At 43.9% G+C, this 17,500-nt stretch overlaps 3 protein-coding genes across 3 annotated transcripts in view; 2 read left to right on the top strand and 1 right to left on the bottom strand.

Moving 5' to 3' along the window:
- taf5 (TAF5 RNA polymerase II, TATA box binding protein (TBP)-associated factor) overlaps positions 1 to 9,433 on the top strand; it is a 9,990-nt gene extending 557 nt beyond the window's left edge. Inside the window, exons 2-11 of the mRNA XM_062543186.1 lie at positions 143 to 374; positions 2,731 to 3,046; positions 4,118 to 4,281; positions 4,769 to 4,904; positions 5,317 to 5,437; positions 5,696 to 5,825; positions 6,560 to 6,724; positions 7,105 to 7,282; positions 7,696 to 7,873; positions 8,683 to 9,433. Coding sequence (XP_062399170.1) covers positions 143 to 374; positions 2,731 to 3,046; positions 4,118 to 4,281; positions 4,769 to 4,904; positions 5,317 to 5,437; positions 5,696 to 5,825; positions 6,560 to 6,724; positions 7,105 to 7,282; positions 7,696 to 7,873; positions 8,683 to 8,900 — 1,838 coding nt within the window. The 3' untranslated portion in view covers positions 8,901 to 9,433. The remainder of the gene's footprint in view (positions 1 to 142; positions 375 to 2,730; positions 3,047 to 4,117; positions 4,282 to 4,768; positions 4,905 to 5,316; positions 5,438 to 5,695; positions 5,826 to 6,559; positions 6,725 to 7,104; positions 7,283 to 7,695; positions 7,874 to 8,682) is intronic.
- A 6-nt stretch (positions 9,434 to 9,439) lies between these two features.
- Positions 9,440 to 10,723, bottom strand: atp5md (ATP synthase membrane subunit k). The gene is made up of 4 exons (XM_062543197.1): positions 10,581 to 10,723; positions 9,982 to 10,084; positions 9,664 to 9,759; positions 9,440 to 9,550 (listed from the first exon to the last, which is right to left on the bottom strand). Exons 2-3 carry the CDS (start codon positions 10,063 to 10,065, stop codon positions 9,670 to 9,672), a joined length of 174 nt encoding a protein of 57 aa, XP_062399181.1. The 5' UTR covers positions 10,066 to 10,084; positions 10,581 to 10,723; the 3' UTR covers positions 9,440 to 9,550; positions 9,664 to 9,669.
- Positions 10,724 to 10,851: 128 nt separating this feature from the next.
- The window catches only part of pdcd11 (programmed cell death 11), a 34,327-nt gene continuing 27,678 nt past the window's right edge, over positions 10,852 to 17,500 (top strand). Inside the window, exons 1-12 of the mRNA XM_062543142.1 lie at positions 10,852 to 10,936; positions 11,276 to 11,398; positions 11,718 to 11,858; positions 11,972 to 12,139; positions 12,290 to 12,451; positions 13,350 to 13,461; positions 14,029 to 14,204; positions 14,386 to 14,493; positions 15,501 to 15,710; positions 15,932 to 16,056; positions 16,749 to 16,809; positions 17,292 to 17,438. Of these exons, the coding sequence (XP_062399126.1) occupies positions 11,297 to 11,398; positions 11,718 to 11,858; positions 11,972 to 12,139; positions 12,290 to 12,451; positions 13,350 to 13,461; positions 14,029 to 14,204; positions 14,386 to 14,493; positions 15,501 to 15,710; positions 15,932 to 16,056; positions 16,749 to 16,809; positions 17,292 to 17,438 (1,512 nt within the window). The 5' untranslated portion in view covers positions 10,852 to 10,936; positions 11,276 to 11,296. The remainder of the gene's footprint in view (positions 10,937 to 11,275; positions 11,399 to 11,717; positions 11,859 to 11,971; positions 12,140 to 12,289; positions 12,452 to 13,349; positions 13,462 to 14,028; positions 14,205 to 14,385; positions 14,494 to 15,500; positions 15,711 to 15,931; positions 16,057 to 16,748; positions 16,810 to 17,291; positions 17,439 to 17,500) is intronic.

The following is a 17,500-nucleotide window of genomic DNA, read 5'->3' as shown; positions in this document are numbered from 1 at the left end:
AGTTACAAGGACATACCCAACGTCAACTGCACTGTACTTCCTTTACTGTAACATTTTCAAATATGCCGACGAGCGTGTTTTGCTGTGTGCACGTAAATCGCCTGAATCGGCCTTACGAGTGTCAGGTTTGTTTTGTTTACAGCTAGCGGAGGGGAGTCCCAGCCAGACGTAAATGTTGTCCTGTCGGCATACAGTCAGCAGGGGGACCCAGCCCTGTATGACACCTATTACACCGGCCTGAAGAACTTCATAGAATCTGTATTGGATTGCCACCGAGCCGAGCTCTCTCAGCTTTTCTACCCGCTTTTCGTTCACATGTACCTGGAGCTGGTCTACAACAGCCATGAGCAGGAAGCTAAAGCGTTTTTTGATAAGTAAGTAAGACGCGACATCTCTTGTTTACGTTTAACAGTGGACTGTGGGCAAATTGTATTTTGAATGGATGAGATGATCTGTGTGTACTGTATGTATCTCAATAGCTATGTTGTGCTGAGCATCAGCTGTCTCTCTTCCTGCCAGGCTTGTTCTTACACGGGTCATTCCGTGTCAAATCAGACAAAATCCAGGAAAATGGTTGCAGCACCGACTCGGATTTTCTTCAAAGTTTGTCTACACAATGTTTAGGTTCCATAACTAAAATCTGTAAAATATTTTTGCTCAGTTCTATTGTTTTCATTGTCTTTTTGCCCTTGCCTTTTTACACTCTCTAAATGACCTTATCTTGGAGGCCATGTTAAGGTACTCATATCTTAAAAAGTATCATTCCTAGCCTGACTAAACTTTATAGAATGGAAGACAAGCATGTTCTCAGTAAGATTCAATGATTAAATGTTTGTACCACAGTCTCATTGGTTGTACAGAAGTCCCTAGTTTCTGAAAAAACATGCAAAAAAAGTGATATTGAGGGTCTCAAAACTTTTTTATTGGGACACACCTGCCATCAATGAGTCTTTTCTATAGAAATATAATCCTTTGTTAATGTTGTCCCAAAATGTGAAGTCTCCAAATCAAATGAATTTGACAATAATAAGGATAAAACAAGGCATGTTTGTATTTTTGTGTCATTTTCATGCAGCTGAAAAGCTATGTGGGGTAGGTAGTAGGATCATGAAAATCTATGTGGAAATAGAAAAGTATATGGATATGTAGTGTGTAAAGTTCTAATATTGCATCGAAGCCCCGTTCACAGAATAAATGCATGTAGTTAGAGGTGTTTTGGTAACACCAGAATAAACATTTACAATAAAAATGTGAACTTTGGCACCCCCCTCTGGCAAAACCGTAGCATTTTGCTACTTTTACAAGGCATTAACTCTGGTAGCTATTTGAATGGAATGGAAAGGCTATATTTTACTTCTCGTATTCAAAAAGAAGCAGAAATTCCTAATACCTTGATATTGAAAAGGATAGCAAAAAAGCCACCAACTAATGATAGGCCTATTTTAGATTAATGGTTAAAACATAATTTCAAGTATATAATTCGGTGTATTTGGCATCCTTTTCAATTTCAAGGTATTAGGAATTTCTGCTTCTTTTTGAATACGGGAAGTAAAATATAGCCTTTCCATTCCATTCAAATAGCTACCAGAGTTAATGCCTTGTAAAAGTAGCAAAATGCTACTGTTTCGCCAGAGGGGGGTGCCAAACTTCACTTTTTTTATTGTAAATGTTTATTCTGGTGTTACCAAAACACCTGTAACTACATGCATTTATTCTGTGAACGGGGCTTCGATGCAATATTAGAACTTTACACACTACATGTCCATATACTTTTCTATTTCCACATAGATTTTCATGATCCTACTACCTATCCCACATAGCATTTCAGTTACATGAAAATGACACAAAATACAAACATGCCTTGTTTTATTGTTATTATTGTCATGGTTATTTGTTGTGGAGACTTCAAATTGTGGGAAAACATTAATTAACTGCCGTATTTGAAGAGGAAATAGTGACTGATACCAAGTGAAAAAGATAAACAGTTTTTTAATACCCTTAATATCACACTTAATGCACGTTTTTCCAAAATTGAGGGCCCTTTCGAGAGTCAAGAGACATTTAGTACAGACTTTAAATTGTTTACACATGCTTATTATGAGTTGATCTTCCACCCTAGAAAATTTGGGGAGGCTAGGGAACATATTTGTCAAGATATTAATGCCCAGACATGGCATGTGTTTTTCAAGCTGTAAAAATGAAAGAATTTCAAGGTCTAAAAAAGATATGAAGACAGATGATTTCCACAGAAATATTTCACAGGCCTTGGTTTTAGGACCCATTGATGATATACACAAAGTTTGAACAAAATCTGAGACGGTGCAGCAACAATCTTATCTGATTTGACACGGAATGACCCACACAGGTCCTGGTTTTCAGCTGTAGCCTGCAAGCTGTAATCACTATGAAAACCCATCATCATCTCTACATAGCTTACATTTTATAAACATTTACTAAATCTGTACTAAGTCTGCGGTGGTAACACTTACTTCCAGAGCCAACACATTCCACTTTTTAGGGTGGAGTGATATCTCATTAAAAGGTTGAACCCATCTTAAGTAATGTTGTTTGGTTGGTCTGGTCAGTCATATTATTTACAATTATGGCATGAAAAGATAAGTGCATGTAATTATGGAATTTTGTTTGGTTGGTGAACTTCACATTTGCTCACCTCACAACACTCCTCATCCTCCTCTTCTTCCTCCCCCTCCTCCTCCTCCTCTTCCTCAGGTTCGGCGGCGACCAGGAGTGCTACTACGCGGACGACCTGCGCGTGCTCTCCAGCGTCAGCAAGCGCGAGCACATGCGCGGCAACGAGACGCTGTTGGACTTCCGCACCAGCAAGTTCGTGCTGCGCATCTCGCGCGACTCCTACCAGCTGCTCAAGCGGCACCTGCAGGAGCGGCAGAACAACCAGATCTGGAACATCATCCAGGAGCACCTGTACATCGACATCTTCGACGGCATGCCGCGCGCCAAGAGCCAGATCGACGCCATGTCCGGGGCGCTGGCCGGCGAGGCCCGCAGGGAGGCCAACAAGGGCAAGGTCAGTGTGGCGCCGAGCGGGACGGGGGTCGGACGGGGGTCACCTGGGGGTCACCTGGGGGTCACCTGGGGGTCACCTGAGGACCAGAGACACAGATAAACAAACAGGCATCTAATTGAGTATATGATGACTATTAGCAGAGACGGTTTATAAAGCGAGACGATTCATATGAGGGTAAATTCTGGTTTCATTGTGACGCAACTGCCACTCCCATTTAGGAGGCAAACGGGAGCATTTCTATGGTTGAAATAAACCTGTTATCAACGGCACCTGCTTCTGCTGCTTCTACACCATTCTAAACCGATTATCTCGTCACTGATCATGCCCCTTTAGGAGGCGGAAGTGGGTGCCATTTCATTCCATTGAAAAACCCCTTTATGATTCATCTTAGTAACTATACGATCTTTGCTATTAGTTTAGCGCTGTCTAGCTTTCTCTCGACTCCTGTGGTCTTGCATACTTTCAAGTCATGTGTCTTTGAAGGCACCACAGGACTCAAGTCAATAGTGTGTACACAGAAATGGCATGTTGAAGGTGCAGTGTATGACTATAATTCATTACACTTCAAATTGAGCAAATTACAGCTCACTATTCTGTGTGTTTGCTCAAAACAGGTCAAGTGTTCATATGCAGTCAGTATACTAGCTCTGTAAATGGGAAACAAATGTCAACAACTTTGAGGTTTGGGCGTATTGGCTCAAAGTTCGGTCCGACCCACGGAGAATTCCATGTTGCTTCAGGAGCACCTTGGAAGGGAGGAGTGTCATTTGTTCCGCTGTCAAGCCCAAATATCAACGACCTTGAGGGCAGTGCTACAGATATATGGGCCGAGAGAGAAGGCATAGGCTAATTTGATTTGTAAACAGATTATTCAATTAATGAATTACTGTTTACGTTTCTCTGTTGCTTTCTTGTACTCCACCGGACATTGCAATCAATTACTCATACAGAAGGCAGGACTTTGTACAGTAATTGTGGAATCAAGGGCAAACGGTGAGAACCAACAAAATTGGTTTCACACTCGACACATATCCATCTGAATGCTCTTTGGCTTTTTGTATGTGTGCACAGGTGTTCTACGGCCTCCTTAAAGAGCCGGAGATCGAGGTGCCTTTGGACGACGAGGACGAGGAGGCTGAGAACGAGGAAGGCAAACCCAAGAAGAAGAAGCCCAAGAAGGACAGCATGGGCAACAAGAGCAAGAAGCAGGACCCCAACGCCCCTCAGCAGGCCAGGTGAGTTCACCTGAATAATATAGCAAGATGCTGGCTTTCCTTTCCCTTAAAGAAACACCTTGTAGGAATCCCCCCTTTTACATCACTTTCTTTGTACTGGAACTGGATACCCTTTTAATGCCAAGGAGGTACCCAGTTGAGAGCTGATGACAAAAAGTGTCGTGTTCCTGGTCTGAAGAACTAGGTTCTCTGAGTAATACCAAGCGTTCCGTCCGTGCATTTGGTATCGACAGACACAATTCTACCTTAGTTATTAACCAAGTTATTCTATTAGTTATTCTATCTAGTTATTATTAGGTAAATCACTTACATTGTGCATCATTTCCACCGATGTCTGTGTGAGTGTTTTAAGAATCTTATTCACCCACCTCATCATTACGGGCACTTCTGGCACAGTAGACTCCCCAGGGCAGATTGACACTCCACAGGAGTCCGTCATTTTTTGACTCATCTTCATGAACCATCCTGTGGTCGTGTCTGTCTGTAGAATCCCCCTACCGGAGCTGAAAGACTCGGACAAGCTGGACAAGATCATGAACATGAAGGAGGCTACCAAACGCATCCGTCTGAGTCCCGAAAACCTGCCCTCCATCTGCTTCTACTCTTTCCTCAATGCCTATCAGGTAGGGAAGGATCCAGTCCAAATATCAACAACCTTGAGGGCAGGAGTACCAGGAAAGGGGTGGGCATTCAGTGGCTAGCGTCAGGGGCGGTGATGGTGGTCAGTTCATGCTATGTAGTGGGGAGGGTGTTAAGTGTACATTTCTTTTCATCTTGGTATTTGATATCAATTAATTAACTGTTTACGCACTCATTTATACAACATGTTAATGCCTCCAGAGTGTAGCACTGTAGCTGCCTAGGTCCTTTAGCTGTTTGCTACAACAACTTGAGCTAAGAACCGATTGTTTTTAGGGTTGTTTTCATACCGACAGTACTCGGTGACCTCTTTTCAAGAGATCTATTTGAAAAAAATTCTCCTTTAGGACTGTATTGTAATTGTAATTATCGTAACAGTTGTATTGCTGTTTTCAGGGTCTGACCGCAGTGGACTTCACAGACGACTCCAGTCTCATTGCAGGGGGGTTTGCTGACTCCACGGTCCGAGTGTGGAGTGTCACCCCGAAAAAACTACGGAGAGTCAAGTCTGCAGCTGGTACGTGAAATTCGTTCTTATTATTTAAATTATTCTTCACAAATAAAGAATTTATTGAAACAAACAAAACAAATATTTTTGGCTTACTGAAGAGTTGGATGCCGTCCAGCAGCAGTCAGCGGTCACATCCTCTCTTGCTGTTCATAAGACACAGTCATGACTCGATAGAATTACACCGAGCAAGTGTCTGACTGCTGTAATTACTGTAGGAGGACGGTGAGTCAAATTAACGCTCTGTGGCTTTCTGATTGCTTGCAGACCTGAATATGATCGATAAAGAGTCCGACGACGTGCTGGAACGCATCATGGACGATAAGTCGGCGAGCGAGGCCAAGGTCATGTACGGTCACAGTGGACCGGTCTACGGGATCAGCTTCAGCTCTGACAGGTAGGCTGGCACTGCTCTGCACTGATGTTGACTGGTAACTCCCATTACAGAGAGACCAGCACAGTAAGCAAGATGGCGTGTGATTTTCCCACTCAGTGGGAATACTTCTTGTACTGAAGAGGCCTAATTGTAAACATCTGCACTGATGTTGACTGGTAACTCCCATTATGGAGAGACCAGCCCAGTAAACAAGATGGCGTGTGATTTTCCCACACAGTGGGAATACTTCTCGTACTGAAGAGGCCTAATTGTAAACATCTGCTTTGATGTTGACTGGTAACTCCTATTACGGAGAGACCAGCCCAGTAAACAAGGTGGCAGTGATTTTCCCACTCAGTGGGAATACTTCTTGTACTGAAGAGGCCTAATTGTAAACATCTGCTTTGATGTTGACTGGTAACTCCTATTACGGAGAGACCAGCACAGTAAACAAGATGGCTTGTGATTTTCCCACTCAGTGGGAATACTTCTCGTACTGAAGAGGCCTAATTGTAAACATCTGCTTTGATGTTGACTGGTAACTCCTATTACGGAGAGACCAGCACATTAAACAAGATGATGTGTGATTTTCCCTCTCAGTTCTTGTAGTGAAGAGGCCTAATTGTATTAACATCTGCTTTTCCTTCAAAAAACAATGATCAGTAAACAATATACAGTAATATACATACAGTACGTACACAGGGATAGTACACATATAGTATAATCTATATAATTTCATGTGTTTTCCTCGTTAGGAACTACCTGTTGTCCAGCTCGGAGGATGGCACAGTGAGGCTGTGGAGTCTGCAGACCTACACGTGTTTAGTGGGCTACAAGGGACACAACTACCCCGTTTGGGACACGCAGTTCTCTCCGTACGGCTACTACTTCATCTCAGGAGGACACGACCGAGTGGCTCGGTGCGTCTGTGGTAGATCTTTTGTTTTGGCACTTTACATAGAAAAGATCATACTCCTGATTTGACATTAACTCAAGTTTTGTGTTGAAAACTAGACTGAATATTCCTACAAATACCAAAGTTAGAGATTTTGGATAGAATGACGGATGCTTTATCCATCCAGAGGGAAATTTAGATATTGTATCATTCTTACACATCTTATGACATCCAGAACATGAGAACATATGCGGAAAACAGTGGAGATATATTATTATATATATTATTATCTTTTAGTTATATCACCAGTCTTTGAATAATTCACTAGAGACTTTGTAAAGGTTTGCCCTGAGGCTTTACCTTGTAGCGTTGGAGGCTAACATCCACACGTTTGCTCTCTCTCAGGCTGTGGGCCACGGACCACTACCAGCCTCTGCGAATATTCGCAGGTCACCTGGCTGACGTCACCTGTACTCGCTTTCACCCCAACTCAAACTACGTGGCCACAGGTTCGGCCGACCGCACCGTTCGCATGTGGGACGTCCTGAACGGCAACTGCGTCCGCATTCTCACCGGACACAAGGTAGGGTGGCCTTGAGGTGTAGTCCGCATTCTCACCGGACACAAGGTAGGGTGGCCTCGAGGTGTAGCCTAATTCTCACTGGACACAAGGTAGGGTGGCCTCGAGGTGTAGCCTAATTCTCACTGGACACAAGGTAGGGTGGCCTTGAGCTGTAGCCTAATTCTCACTGGACACAAGGTAGGGTGGCCTCGAGGTGTAGCCTAATTCTCACTGGACACAAGGTAGGGTGGCCTCGAGGTGTAGCCTAATTCTGTAAATCACCCAGGTATAAATATGACATGATGATATATTAACGGTGAAAAAAAATGCAATGAAGCCTTTTATATTAATAGAAGAATTGTAGTGTGAGCGCCCCCTTCAGGAGTGATCAGGAGGTGACCGTGTGCCTAATTTGTAGCGCTCTCATCCCACAGGGGCCCATTCACTGCCTGACCTTCTCTCCGAACGGGAAGTTCCTGGCGTCGGGGGCCACGGACGGCCGAGTGCTGCTGTGGGACATCGGCCACGGCCTGATGATCGGGGAGCTGAAGGGCCACACCGACACCATCTACTCCCTCAGATTCAGCCGCGACGGGGAGATCCTCGCCTCAGGTCTGCTGTTTCTGCTGCTATTCTCGTAGGGTGCCTCTCGTTTGGTCTTTTCTACAACCTCCCTTCCTTCCTCGATCCTCGTCCTCACTGATCTAGATAAAGAATGATGGGGTGGCAACAATGGGATAGTCTATCCAGTGTTAGTTATAGATCAGTGGGAATGAGCCTCGAGGATCGAGGAGAGAGAGTTTGAGAGCCACCCACGGAGAAGGAACTACTTAAGTTTAGCAGTTAGCGTACTGCTCAACAGTGTCCAGGATAGTCTGTAATCAGTAGCCTTAAGGGCTTCCCTGTTTATGTTTCGGTTTCTATCTAAACTCATCTTCAGTCTGTAGTCTGTGAGGCTTTTGATAGTATATCTTAAGTTGGTTTCCAGAGGTGCGGTATAGAATAGCCTGAGAAATGAAGACTCAATGTACGCAACTCTGAACTATGGTTTACTGTATGGGTGTAGAGTCTTCTGAAGTACCATACTGCAATATAAATGGCATTGTGAGCTATATATTTAATTATGTTTTTAAACTTACATTTTAGCAGTTAAGTGAAAATGGGAATTGAACCCATGAACCTGATGTTGTTTAAAGCCCTGTTCAAGCAAAGCATATTGTTAGGTTTAGGAATGAGTTTTACTTAATGGATTGTAATAACAGTGCATGCATTGTATTGATAAAGAACTTGTAGCTAAGGTTATGACCTTCAGACGTGACATTGCCAAGGTCAAAAAGGCCAATTTTCAGTCCTTAAGACAGAACATTTTGTTCCATTTTAGCCACCTACCCACTTATTAACAAACCAAACTTAACTTCCAGCTTCCATGGACAACACAGTTCGCCTGTGGAACGCCTCGAAGGCGTTCGACGACGTGGAGACGGACGACTTCACCGCGACCACGGGTCACATCCACCTGCCCGACAACTCCCAGGAGCTCCTGCTAGGCACCTACATGACCAAGTCCACGCCCGTCGTCCACCTACACTTCACACGCCGCAACCTCCTTCTGGCCGCAGGGGCCTACAACCCTCAATGACCCCCCCCTCCTCCCAACCCATAACTCCTCGATTGCTTTCCCACAAATCCATTTTTATTTTTACACAACCATATTACCCCTACTCCTTCGCTTTGCTTTGTCTGGAGTGGTCTGTTCATCTGCATGAGGTGATCAGATCAAACTCAAAGTGCTTGTTGCCTTTTTTTTAACAGTTACCAAGTGCGTGTTAAATAGCTTTTTATCTATAACTTAAAACTTAGTTTAGGTTGAAATGGTTAACTGCCTGGAGAATTGAGGGAATGCCATTCTCGATTCCCTCAAGAGTGATCTGTGCTTCCTTTTAAAGGTGGCAAACCGAGGCTTCTGCTCTCTCTGTGAATAGCACTCAGTCATCTACATACATTGAGACATTGTTTTTATACTGATCCTATGGACATTTTCTTTTGTTTCCTCAGTTTACACATGCTACATCTATGCATCACTGCCATTGTCCTTGACTGATACTTCATGATGTACAGACTTTTATATCCTGGTGCCTCTAATGTAAATAAATAAATAAACAAACATGTTTTCTACAAGACGTTTCATACATCCTTTATTATTAACATGCTGCAACAGCAGAGATGACGTCAGCCCAAGGACAGTGGAATCCAATTCTCCATACAACGGAGCAAACAAAAACAGAAATCCTGTGTGGGGAAAAAAGACGACTAGTTATGTGAAGTAATTTAATACCCACACATGTATTCAGTGAAAAGTAATGTTAATTTTGGATTAGTTACATGCATACTTGTATACGTACATTAAATTAGCTAGACTTGATGGCCTTCTCTTTCTTGGGCTTCAGCTTGAAGATGAGGACAATGGCTGCAATGCCAGCGTATGTTGCCAGCACACACTGAGGACGAAGAAAGGGCAGAATTAGGCAAATATCACTCACCACTTGGTCACCCTGGGGTTACACACTACATTAGAATAGCCCTAAATGAACAGTAATTGGTTAACGCTAATGTGTACACAATTCAGCGGCGAGTTCAATCCAACACACGTAGGGGTAGAATTGCACATGACCCCTGCCATGCTTCTTAAATGTGTGGGTCTACTGGACGAAGCCACTTACGTTCCTCCTGCCCGTGATGGTCCAAGCGTTGAAGTACTTAGCGAAGCCAGTGAACTGGTGTTGTGTTCCTGAGTCAGCGCCCATGTTTAATAAATGTGTGATCCTGCAGGAAGAAACCAAACACACACAATGGTAAAGCTGACATTGTTCCCTCTGAACTTGATGTTCTGTTACACTACATTACGTAAGCACCTTGCTGAATTGCGGTAGATTCATGCTAGATGCAGCGGTTGACCAAATGACAAGCAACGGGACATTTGAGTGGGCACATAAAATGTCTTCCTTTTGAGACAATAATTTACAGTTTGCCCATTCGAAGAGCAATTACGGTTAAGCCACCGTGCAGACAGCTTACCATTGAGAGGTTGCAAGCACTAAGTATGCTCAATGTCTATGCAAGTTTGCTAGCTAGCTAACGTTAGCGTCATAGTTTGCTATCTGGTTAGCACACCAGCTAACTGGTAACCCGATTGCTGCCACGGTTCCGCTGAATTAAATTCCTTAATCAATCAAGTGGCTGCAACAAAGACAAACAGACCATTCACGACAGTTGAACACATGACATAAACAGCAAAAATTCGACAAGTGTATTAACCTACCCTCTACACTCGACCCTGTCTTTAGGAGAAACTGTGGTGTGCCCTTCAGTCAGTTGAGGCCGAAGATGGATAGTGCAGGAAATCCCGCCTCGCCTAATTCAGTAAAAGACCTTCTGTCAGTGGGCATAATATACGTCAATCATAAATATTTGGAACACTATTCGTCACTTATGCAGCCTATCACAATGTTCTTCTCGTTCATTGGTTCTTAAAACATGGTATGCACTTCCTTTTAGTTTATTTAAATCTGCCTCTTCAATGTTTACTTCCGGGTCACTGTACCATACGAACATGTGAGCGTGTACACAAGCAATTTATGTTTAGGAAATACTGGAATAATTGAATTTTTCATTCGGGTAAGTTCTGTGGACCAAGTCGATATGTGTGTGCATAGACTTAATTCACGATGCTGATATTGAAACGTTTACGTTAGCAAGGAGCGCATACTAAACTTAACGTTACCCACGTGTAATGATAACCAGGCTGCTGAATGGGTAACGCTGTTGCTGATGAACAGAATTCAATCTCACACACTGTTATCTCTGGGTTTATGATATGATGTCGTTTATTATGACCACATTTACCCCGTTCACCGAGATGAGCTGACACTTTTCTGCTTGATTTATTAACGATACACCTCGATTCTCGTGGAGGTTTGTGTTGCTAACCATCAACTGTTATCAACTCTTTTGTAGACTAGATAAGGTTATTCTGCCATGGCCTCGATAGAGGAGGATTTCCCCCGTGGTGGTACAGTGAAGACCACGCAGCCGACCAAGACTGATAAAGCTCATGTGGAAGTGGACAACCTATTTGAGGTAAGGATATCATTAAAGTGTATAGAAGGAAGGGCATGCTTAATACCGGTGTGATGTTGAACGACCCATGTGTTCTTATTAAAAGTTCAGTTTAGAACAGTTTGAGTTGATATCACTCACAAGCAACATTGAAAGCTCATCCCCATACTGTTACATAGAGGGATATTTATGATACAGGTCTCACATCGTTGTTGTGCACTAGGCATCCTGAACACCAGATCTGGTTAAAAGCAATATCTCCGTACATTGCTTTTGCACACTGAGTAAATGAGGACCTTCACTCTTTGCAGATACTCACAATATATGTTTATTTTTTCAGACTCGTGCTCCTGAGGTTAAGAAAAAAAGAAAGTCTACCAATCAACAGGATGAAGAGCAAGATGTCAAGAAGGGCAAGAAGGCTAAAGATGACTCCCTGAAGCTCAATACTGCATCCAGTGTAGACATCCTGCATATGAAAGTAAGTATTTGTTTCTACTCAAAGCAAACTGTAAATTGAGTGCCTTTCAATTGTCTTGTTTGCACTGTTCGAAGTGTCCATGTTTGTTTTAACAAATCTGTGGATCTCCATAGGATCTCAAAGTTGGCACCTTGTTGCTGGCTTGTGCCAAGGAAGTGAATGATTTTGAGATCGTGGTCGGACTCCCCAGCGGCCTGACCGGATACCTGCCCGTGACCAACATCTGTGAATCCTACAACAAGTTGCTCAGTGACAAGCTGGACAGTGGAGAAAATGTGGAGGTTTGGGAAAAAATACAACCATTCAGTATTTCACAACGGTTCATGTAACCCAGTGTGAATTGATTGAAATCCATTTTTTTAGTCAAGTCTTTGCTCAATAGGTCGATACACTCTGTTTTGAGCTGACAGTGACTGTTTGTTTGTCTGTAGGATTTTGCCTCTCTCCCTCACCTCTTCAGCCCTGGCCGTGTGATCAGGTGTGTTGTGTCCTCTTTGGTGGAATCCAGAGAAGGCCATGTGAGCCTCAAGGTGTCCATCAACCCCAAAGAGGTCAACAAAGCGTTGACCTCTGGCTCACTGAAGGCTGGCATGGTGAGTGTGTTCTGGTGAAGTGGTTCGTTGGCCTCCATTTGGATGGAGATATTTCCTAGACAAACTCTGTCATATTCTGTTTTGATTAATGAAATTATGGTATAATAGACTCGAATAGGCTCATGTTAGGCATGGGAATTGTCTTCAGTCTTACCAATAAAGTAGACTATAGTTACAATAGACACAGTATAGTCCATAAAACAGTGTTCACTGACACACACCATATCCACAGGGTAAATACTTTCAAATGCAGATAGGACTTGAGATTTCTTGAGATTTTGTTGATGGTTAACGGTCATAGTCTAAATTATACTTTTGCGATCAGCTGTCTGTTCATTTTATGTTCTTTCATGTGTACCATTGGTTTTATTATCCGGGGATTATCCGGAGTAAAATGCACTTTAGATCAATTTACGGATGATTGGGAGTACATACGTGGAGTTGACATCAAATCATGTCATTCGGATGTGTTTTGAGAGAGTTCGATTTTACCGTTTTTAGCCAAAACTTGTTAGCCGGGAAGTGACCTGGGCATGTCCTTCCGCCGCTACAAAACACTATTTTTATACCTCTTCTACTGTTCCAAACAACATTACACTTACGTGGTAGTGAGTAGAAGGTCCCTAAAGACAAACCGAAGTATCCCGAGGTCTTTATGTGGTCGGATAGTGAGTCCAGAATGAATTTAATCAAGCCAGTACCTTTCCGGAAATGTCGCTGCTGCAGCTGGGGAACATTTTAGCAACACTCCAGTAACATTACTCCGGAGAATCCCTTTAAAAGCTAAAATCAATGCTAGATTAATATCAGGAAAAAAAAAAAATATATATATATCTTGTGTTTTGCAATGTCATTGTTTTTGTAAGTCTCACATTCTCGTTGATCTTGTGTTATGTAGACCATCAGTGGTTGTGTGGAGAGCATCGAGGACCATGGCTACCTCATTGATATTGGCCTCAGTGGGACTAAAGCTTTTCTTCCCAAGCCATCAGCAAAGGCCGCAAAACAAGGTATCCTATAACTCCTATTTGATACAAATGACATTAAATGTCCTGGATTGTGTATATATTTGTTTGCATTTTTTGTCTTTTATAGACAAATGCACAAGTCGTAAAATTGGCTTTAGCACAGGTCATAACCACGGGAGTTGTCCCGCTGAATACTAGTTGAAATCGGGCTTGTAAGGCTGTTTAATGGCTCTGCATAGCAAGCTGAACATACATTGCTCTTTTCTGTAGTAATTATGCTGGCAATAAATTTGCTTCACACAAGTGCATGTGTTCATATGACTTTAAACTAATGCCTTGTATTACCAGTAGGGGGCATATGAACTCACAAAAAAGCAAAGAAAGCAAAGAAAAATTCCATACCCAGGCCACTACCTTAGGAAGAAGCATTTGATTGTGAGAATGCCATGTCTCCCCCCCAAACCCTGGCAGCATGTTAATTCAAATGACTCAGTTCCAGAGCCCAACATGCATCTCACCCCCCCCCCCCCCCCTCTCTCTCTCTCTCTCTCTTTCTCTCTCCCTCTCTCTCTTTCTCCCTCTCTCTCTCTCTCTCTCTCCGTGCCTCAGAGCTCATGCTCGGACAGTACGTCGACTGTCTGCTGGAGGAGGTGAAGAACGAGGGTCGTCTGGTGCGCCTCTCCGTGGACCCGGCCGCCGTCTCCGAGGCCGTCGCCGACGCCGACCAAGGCTGGACCCTGAGCAACCTGTGTCCAGGCCTGCTGGTCAATGCCAAGATCAAGAAGGTGAGTCCCGACTGTTAACCAAAAGTGATCAGGATTCACACACTGACTTCATACAGTTTTTTTTTATTTACTTATTTATCTATCTGTTTTCCTTACCTGATTTCTGTGGTGGTGCGGTGATTGATTGATCGTGTCTTTTGTCCCTCCCCTTTCTCTCTGGCCTCGTTCTCCACCCCCACAGGTGACCGTTCATGGACTCATCCTGGAGTTCCTCTCCTCCTTCTCCGGCGTGGTGGACTTCATGCACATTGACCCAGACAAGGTCTCCTCCTACAAGAATGGGGATGAAGTGAGTGATGTGTCCCGTGGTCATATCAAAATGATGTTCGCTGAAGCTAGCGCTAGTTAGCTTAGTTGATGGTGAAGAAATCCCTTTCACTTGCACTTGTTTACTATCATGATTAATGACAGAATTAAGTTTACATGCATCAGCAAGTACAGGTAGTCTTTGTATCTGGAGCATGCCCAGGAAACAGCTCACATATTGTAGATGGCTCAGGAAGATGGCTCACATATTGTAGATGGCATCATTAAAGTTGTATGGCATTACGGTCTAAGTGCAACTACATCCGAATGATGTTTGCTGAAGCTAGCATTAGTTAGCTTAGTTGATGGTGACTAAATCCCTTTCAGTTGCACTTGGATCCTCGTAGCTTACTATAATGGCTAATGACAGAATTCAATTTACATGCATCAGCAATGCTGTTTTAATGAAGTAGTCTTTGTATCTGGAGCATGCCCAGGAAACCGCTCACATATTGTAGATGCCATTACAGTCTTGAGTGCAATATGTATGTTTGTGCATCCCTCATCTCTAAGTGCTGACGGAATTCAGTTTACATGCATCAACAATGCTGTTTTAACATTTAAACATTTGTATACAGCCAAGTAATCTTTGTATCTGGAGGATATGGGAATAGCTCACATATTGTAGATGGCATTTTCAGAGTTGTATGGCATCGCAGTGTAAGTGCAACTGCATCCGAATGATGTTTGCTGAAGCTAGCGTTAGTTAGCTTAGTTGATGGTGAAGAAGCATGCCCAGGAAACAGCTCACATATTGGGGTGCCTCTCATTTTGTCTTCCTCCTCGGGCCTCGATCCTCACTGATCTACATAAAGAATGATGGGCCGGTAACAATAGGATAGTCTATTCAGTGTTAGTTATAGATCAGTGGGAACGCCCCTCGAGGATCGCGTATCGAGGATCGAGGAGAGTGTTTGAGAGCCACCCATTGCAGATGCCATTAGAGTTTAAGTGTAACTACATCCATGTTTGTGGATCCCTCATCTTTAGGTGCTGGCGCGGGTCCTGTACGTGGAGCCCTCCACCCGGCAGGTGGGCCTGTCCCTGCGCGAGCACCTCCTGCCACCAGGGGGCAGCGCTCTGGAGAGCGTGCAGAGCGAGCGCGTGGGCGAGGTGCTGCAGGGCTGCAAGGTGGCGGCCGTGCACTTCCACTCGGGCGCCATCCTGGAGCTGCCCGACGGCACCAAGGCGTTTGGACACGTGAGTTAGATGTAGTGTGTGTGTGTGTGTGTGTGTGTGTGTGTGTGTGTTAGTGTGTGTGTGTGTGTGTGTGTGTGTGTGTGTGTTAAGGCATTAATGTTATCGTTATTGTTCTTGGTGTGAATGCTGCTTAATGTCGTTCTGCTGTGCACTGACTCTGCTGAGCTCTAAACACGTTGTTGTTGTTGTTGTTGTTGTTGTTTGTTGTTGTGGTCCTGCAGAAGAACCAGCTGAAGGAGCCCAAGGAGCCGTTTAACCCGAGCCACCTGCAGGCTCAACCGGAGCTCACCTGCCGCATCACCGACTTCAGCCCCCTGGAGCAGCTGCACCTGGTCAGCCTCCGCAAGTGAGTAGCAACGGGAGATCGTTGTCATGCACTTTGTTGTGTGTTTTTACGTGACTGCTTTTAGGGGACCGCGTATGTGACTGAGCAGGTGAGCTGTTGATCGACTAGGAGTCTATTTTGAAGAACTGCTTTGTGTCTGCATCAGGACTCGATTATTCAGTGTGTTTGATAAATTGATGCTTAGTGCAATACTTGGGCCAGTGGCGATGTAGTGGTTAAGGAGCTGGGCATTAGCCTGAAAGGTGTGGGTTCAATTCCCGGCCTCTGCCATTGTGCCCCTGAGAAAGGCACTTCATCCTGAGTTGCTCTGGGGGCATTTGTGAGTCCCCTTGGACCACAGTGTCTGCTAAATTGATAAATGTAACAAGAAAAATGCTCGGAGAGCGCAGACCTCCGCCAAGCGAGAACATAACTGCCTCCTGGATCCAGAGGGTGATACGAATCACTCCGTGGGTCATTTCAGACCTTCCCTGATAATTTCATCGAAATCCATTCATAACATTTTGAGTTATCTTGCGAACAAACAAACAAGCCCTGATGGAAGCATAGCCTCCTTGGCGGAGGTAATAAATGCACTTGTAGTGTAGTATACTTGTAAGGTAGTGTACTTGTACTGTAGTGTAGTGTAGTGTAGTGTAGTGCATGTGTCCGCATCTGACTAACTGAGTCTGTGTCTGTCTGTCGTCCCTCAGGAGTACCATCGAGGCCCCCTTCTTCAGATACAATGACCTGAAGGCCGGACAAATAGTAGAGGTAAAGGACGTTTTTTCCTTTTCCTTCTTTCAGGTGTAGATACTGATGCTGTCTTTTTTGAAAGACAACTAGAGAGTGGAAAACTATTGTACATTTGACCATAAAAGTACAGTGATCTCCTGTGTATTGGCCACATTGTGTATCAGCCGCAGGGCAGTGTTTTATGCAAGTTAAAAGGAACAAAACCCTATTATTAACTGCCCCCATGTATTATCCCCCCTAGCTGAAAGAAATTGAGCAAAATCAATGTATAAGCTGCGGCTAATAGTTGGGAAATTACGGTAAACTTTTGGTGTAGCAGATTCATTTTGTCCCTTTTCTTTTAACCTCACATAGTAATGCGGCCTCCATTACTAGTCGATATGGTCATCATTTCTGATCGCGATATTGTGAAAGTGGGCTGCGTCCATGAAACGCTGTATGAACTACTCTGTGTAAAACTGTTAATCACTGTGTGTGTGTGTGTGCGCGCGCCCCTACAGGGTACCATCGTGAGCTTGGCGCGCTTCGGCCTGTTTGTGAAGGTGACGGATCACATCAAAGGCATGGTGCCACGCATCCACATGGCCGACGTCACCCTCACCAACCCCGAGAAGAAGTTCACCGTGGGCAACAAAATCAAATGCAGGGTGAGCTAGTGTGTGTGTGTGTGTGTGTTTATATTGATTGGAATTATAGACATATAGCCGAT

The sequence above is a fragment of the Sardina pilchardus genome, chromosome 1 (assembly GCF_963854185.1).
Source record: "Sardina pilchardus chromosome 1, fSarPil1.1, whole genome shotgun sequence".
Taxonomy (NCBI): Eukaryota; Metazoa; Chordata; class Actinopteri; order Clupeiformes; family Clupeidae; genus Sardina; species Sardina pilchardus.
This window is presented reverse-complemented; position numbering and strand designations above follow the sequence as displayed.

What these genes read in the sequence shown, in the direction of transcription:
- atp5md (XM_062543197.1), bottom strand. Translation starts at nt 10,065, where the DNA reads ATGGGCGCTGACTCAGGAACACAACACCAGTTCACTGGCTTCGCTAAG. An exon ending in CCATCACGGGCAGGAGGAAC is followed by an intron (nt 9,760 to 9,981) that starts GTAAGTGGCTTC and finishes CTTCGTCCTCAG; the next exon opens with TGTGTGCTGGCAACATACGC.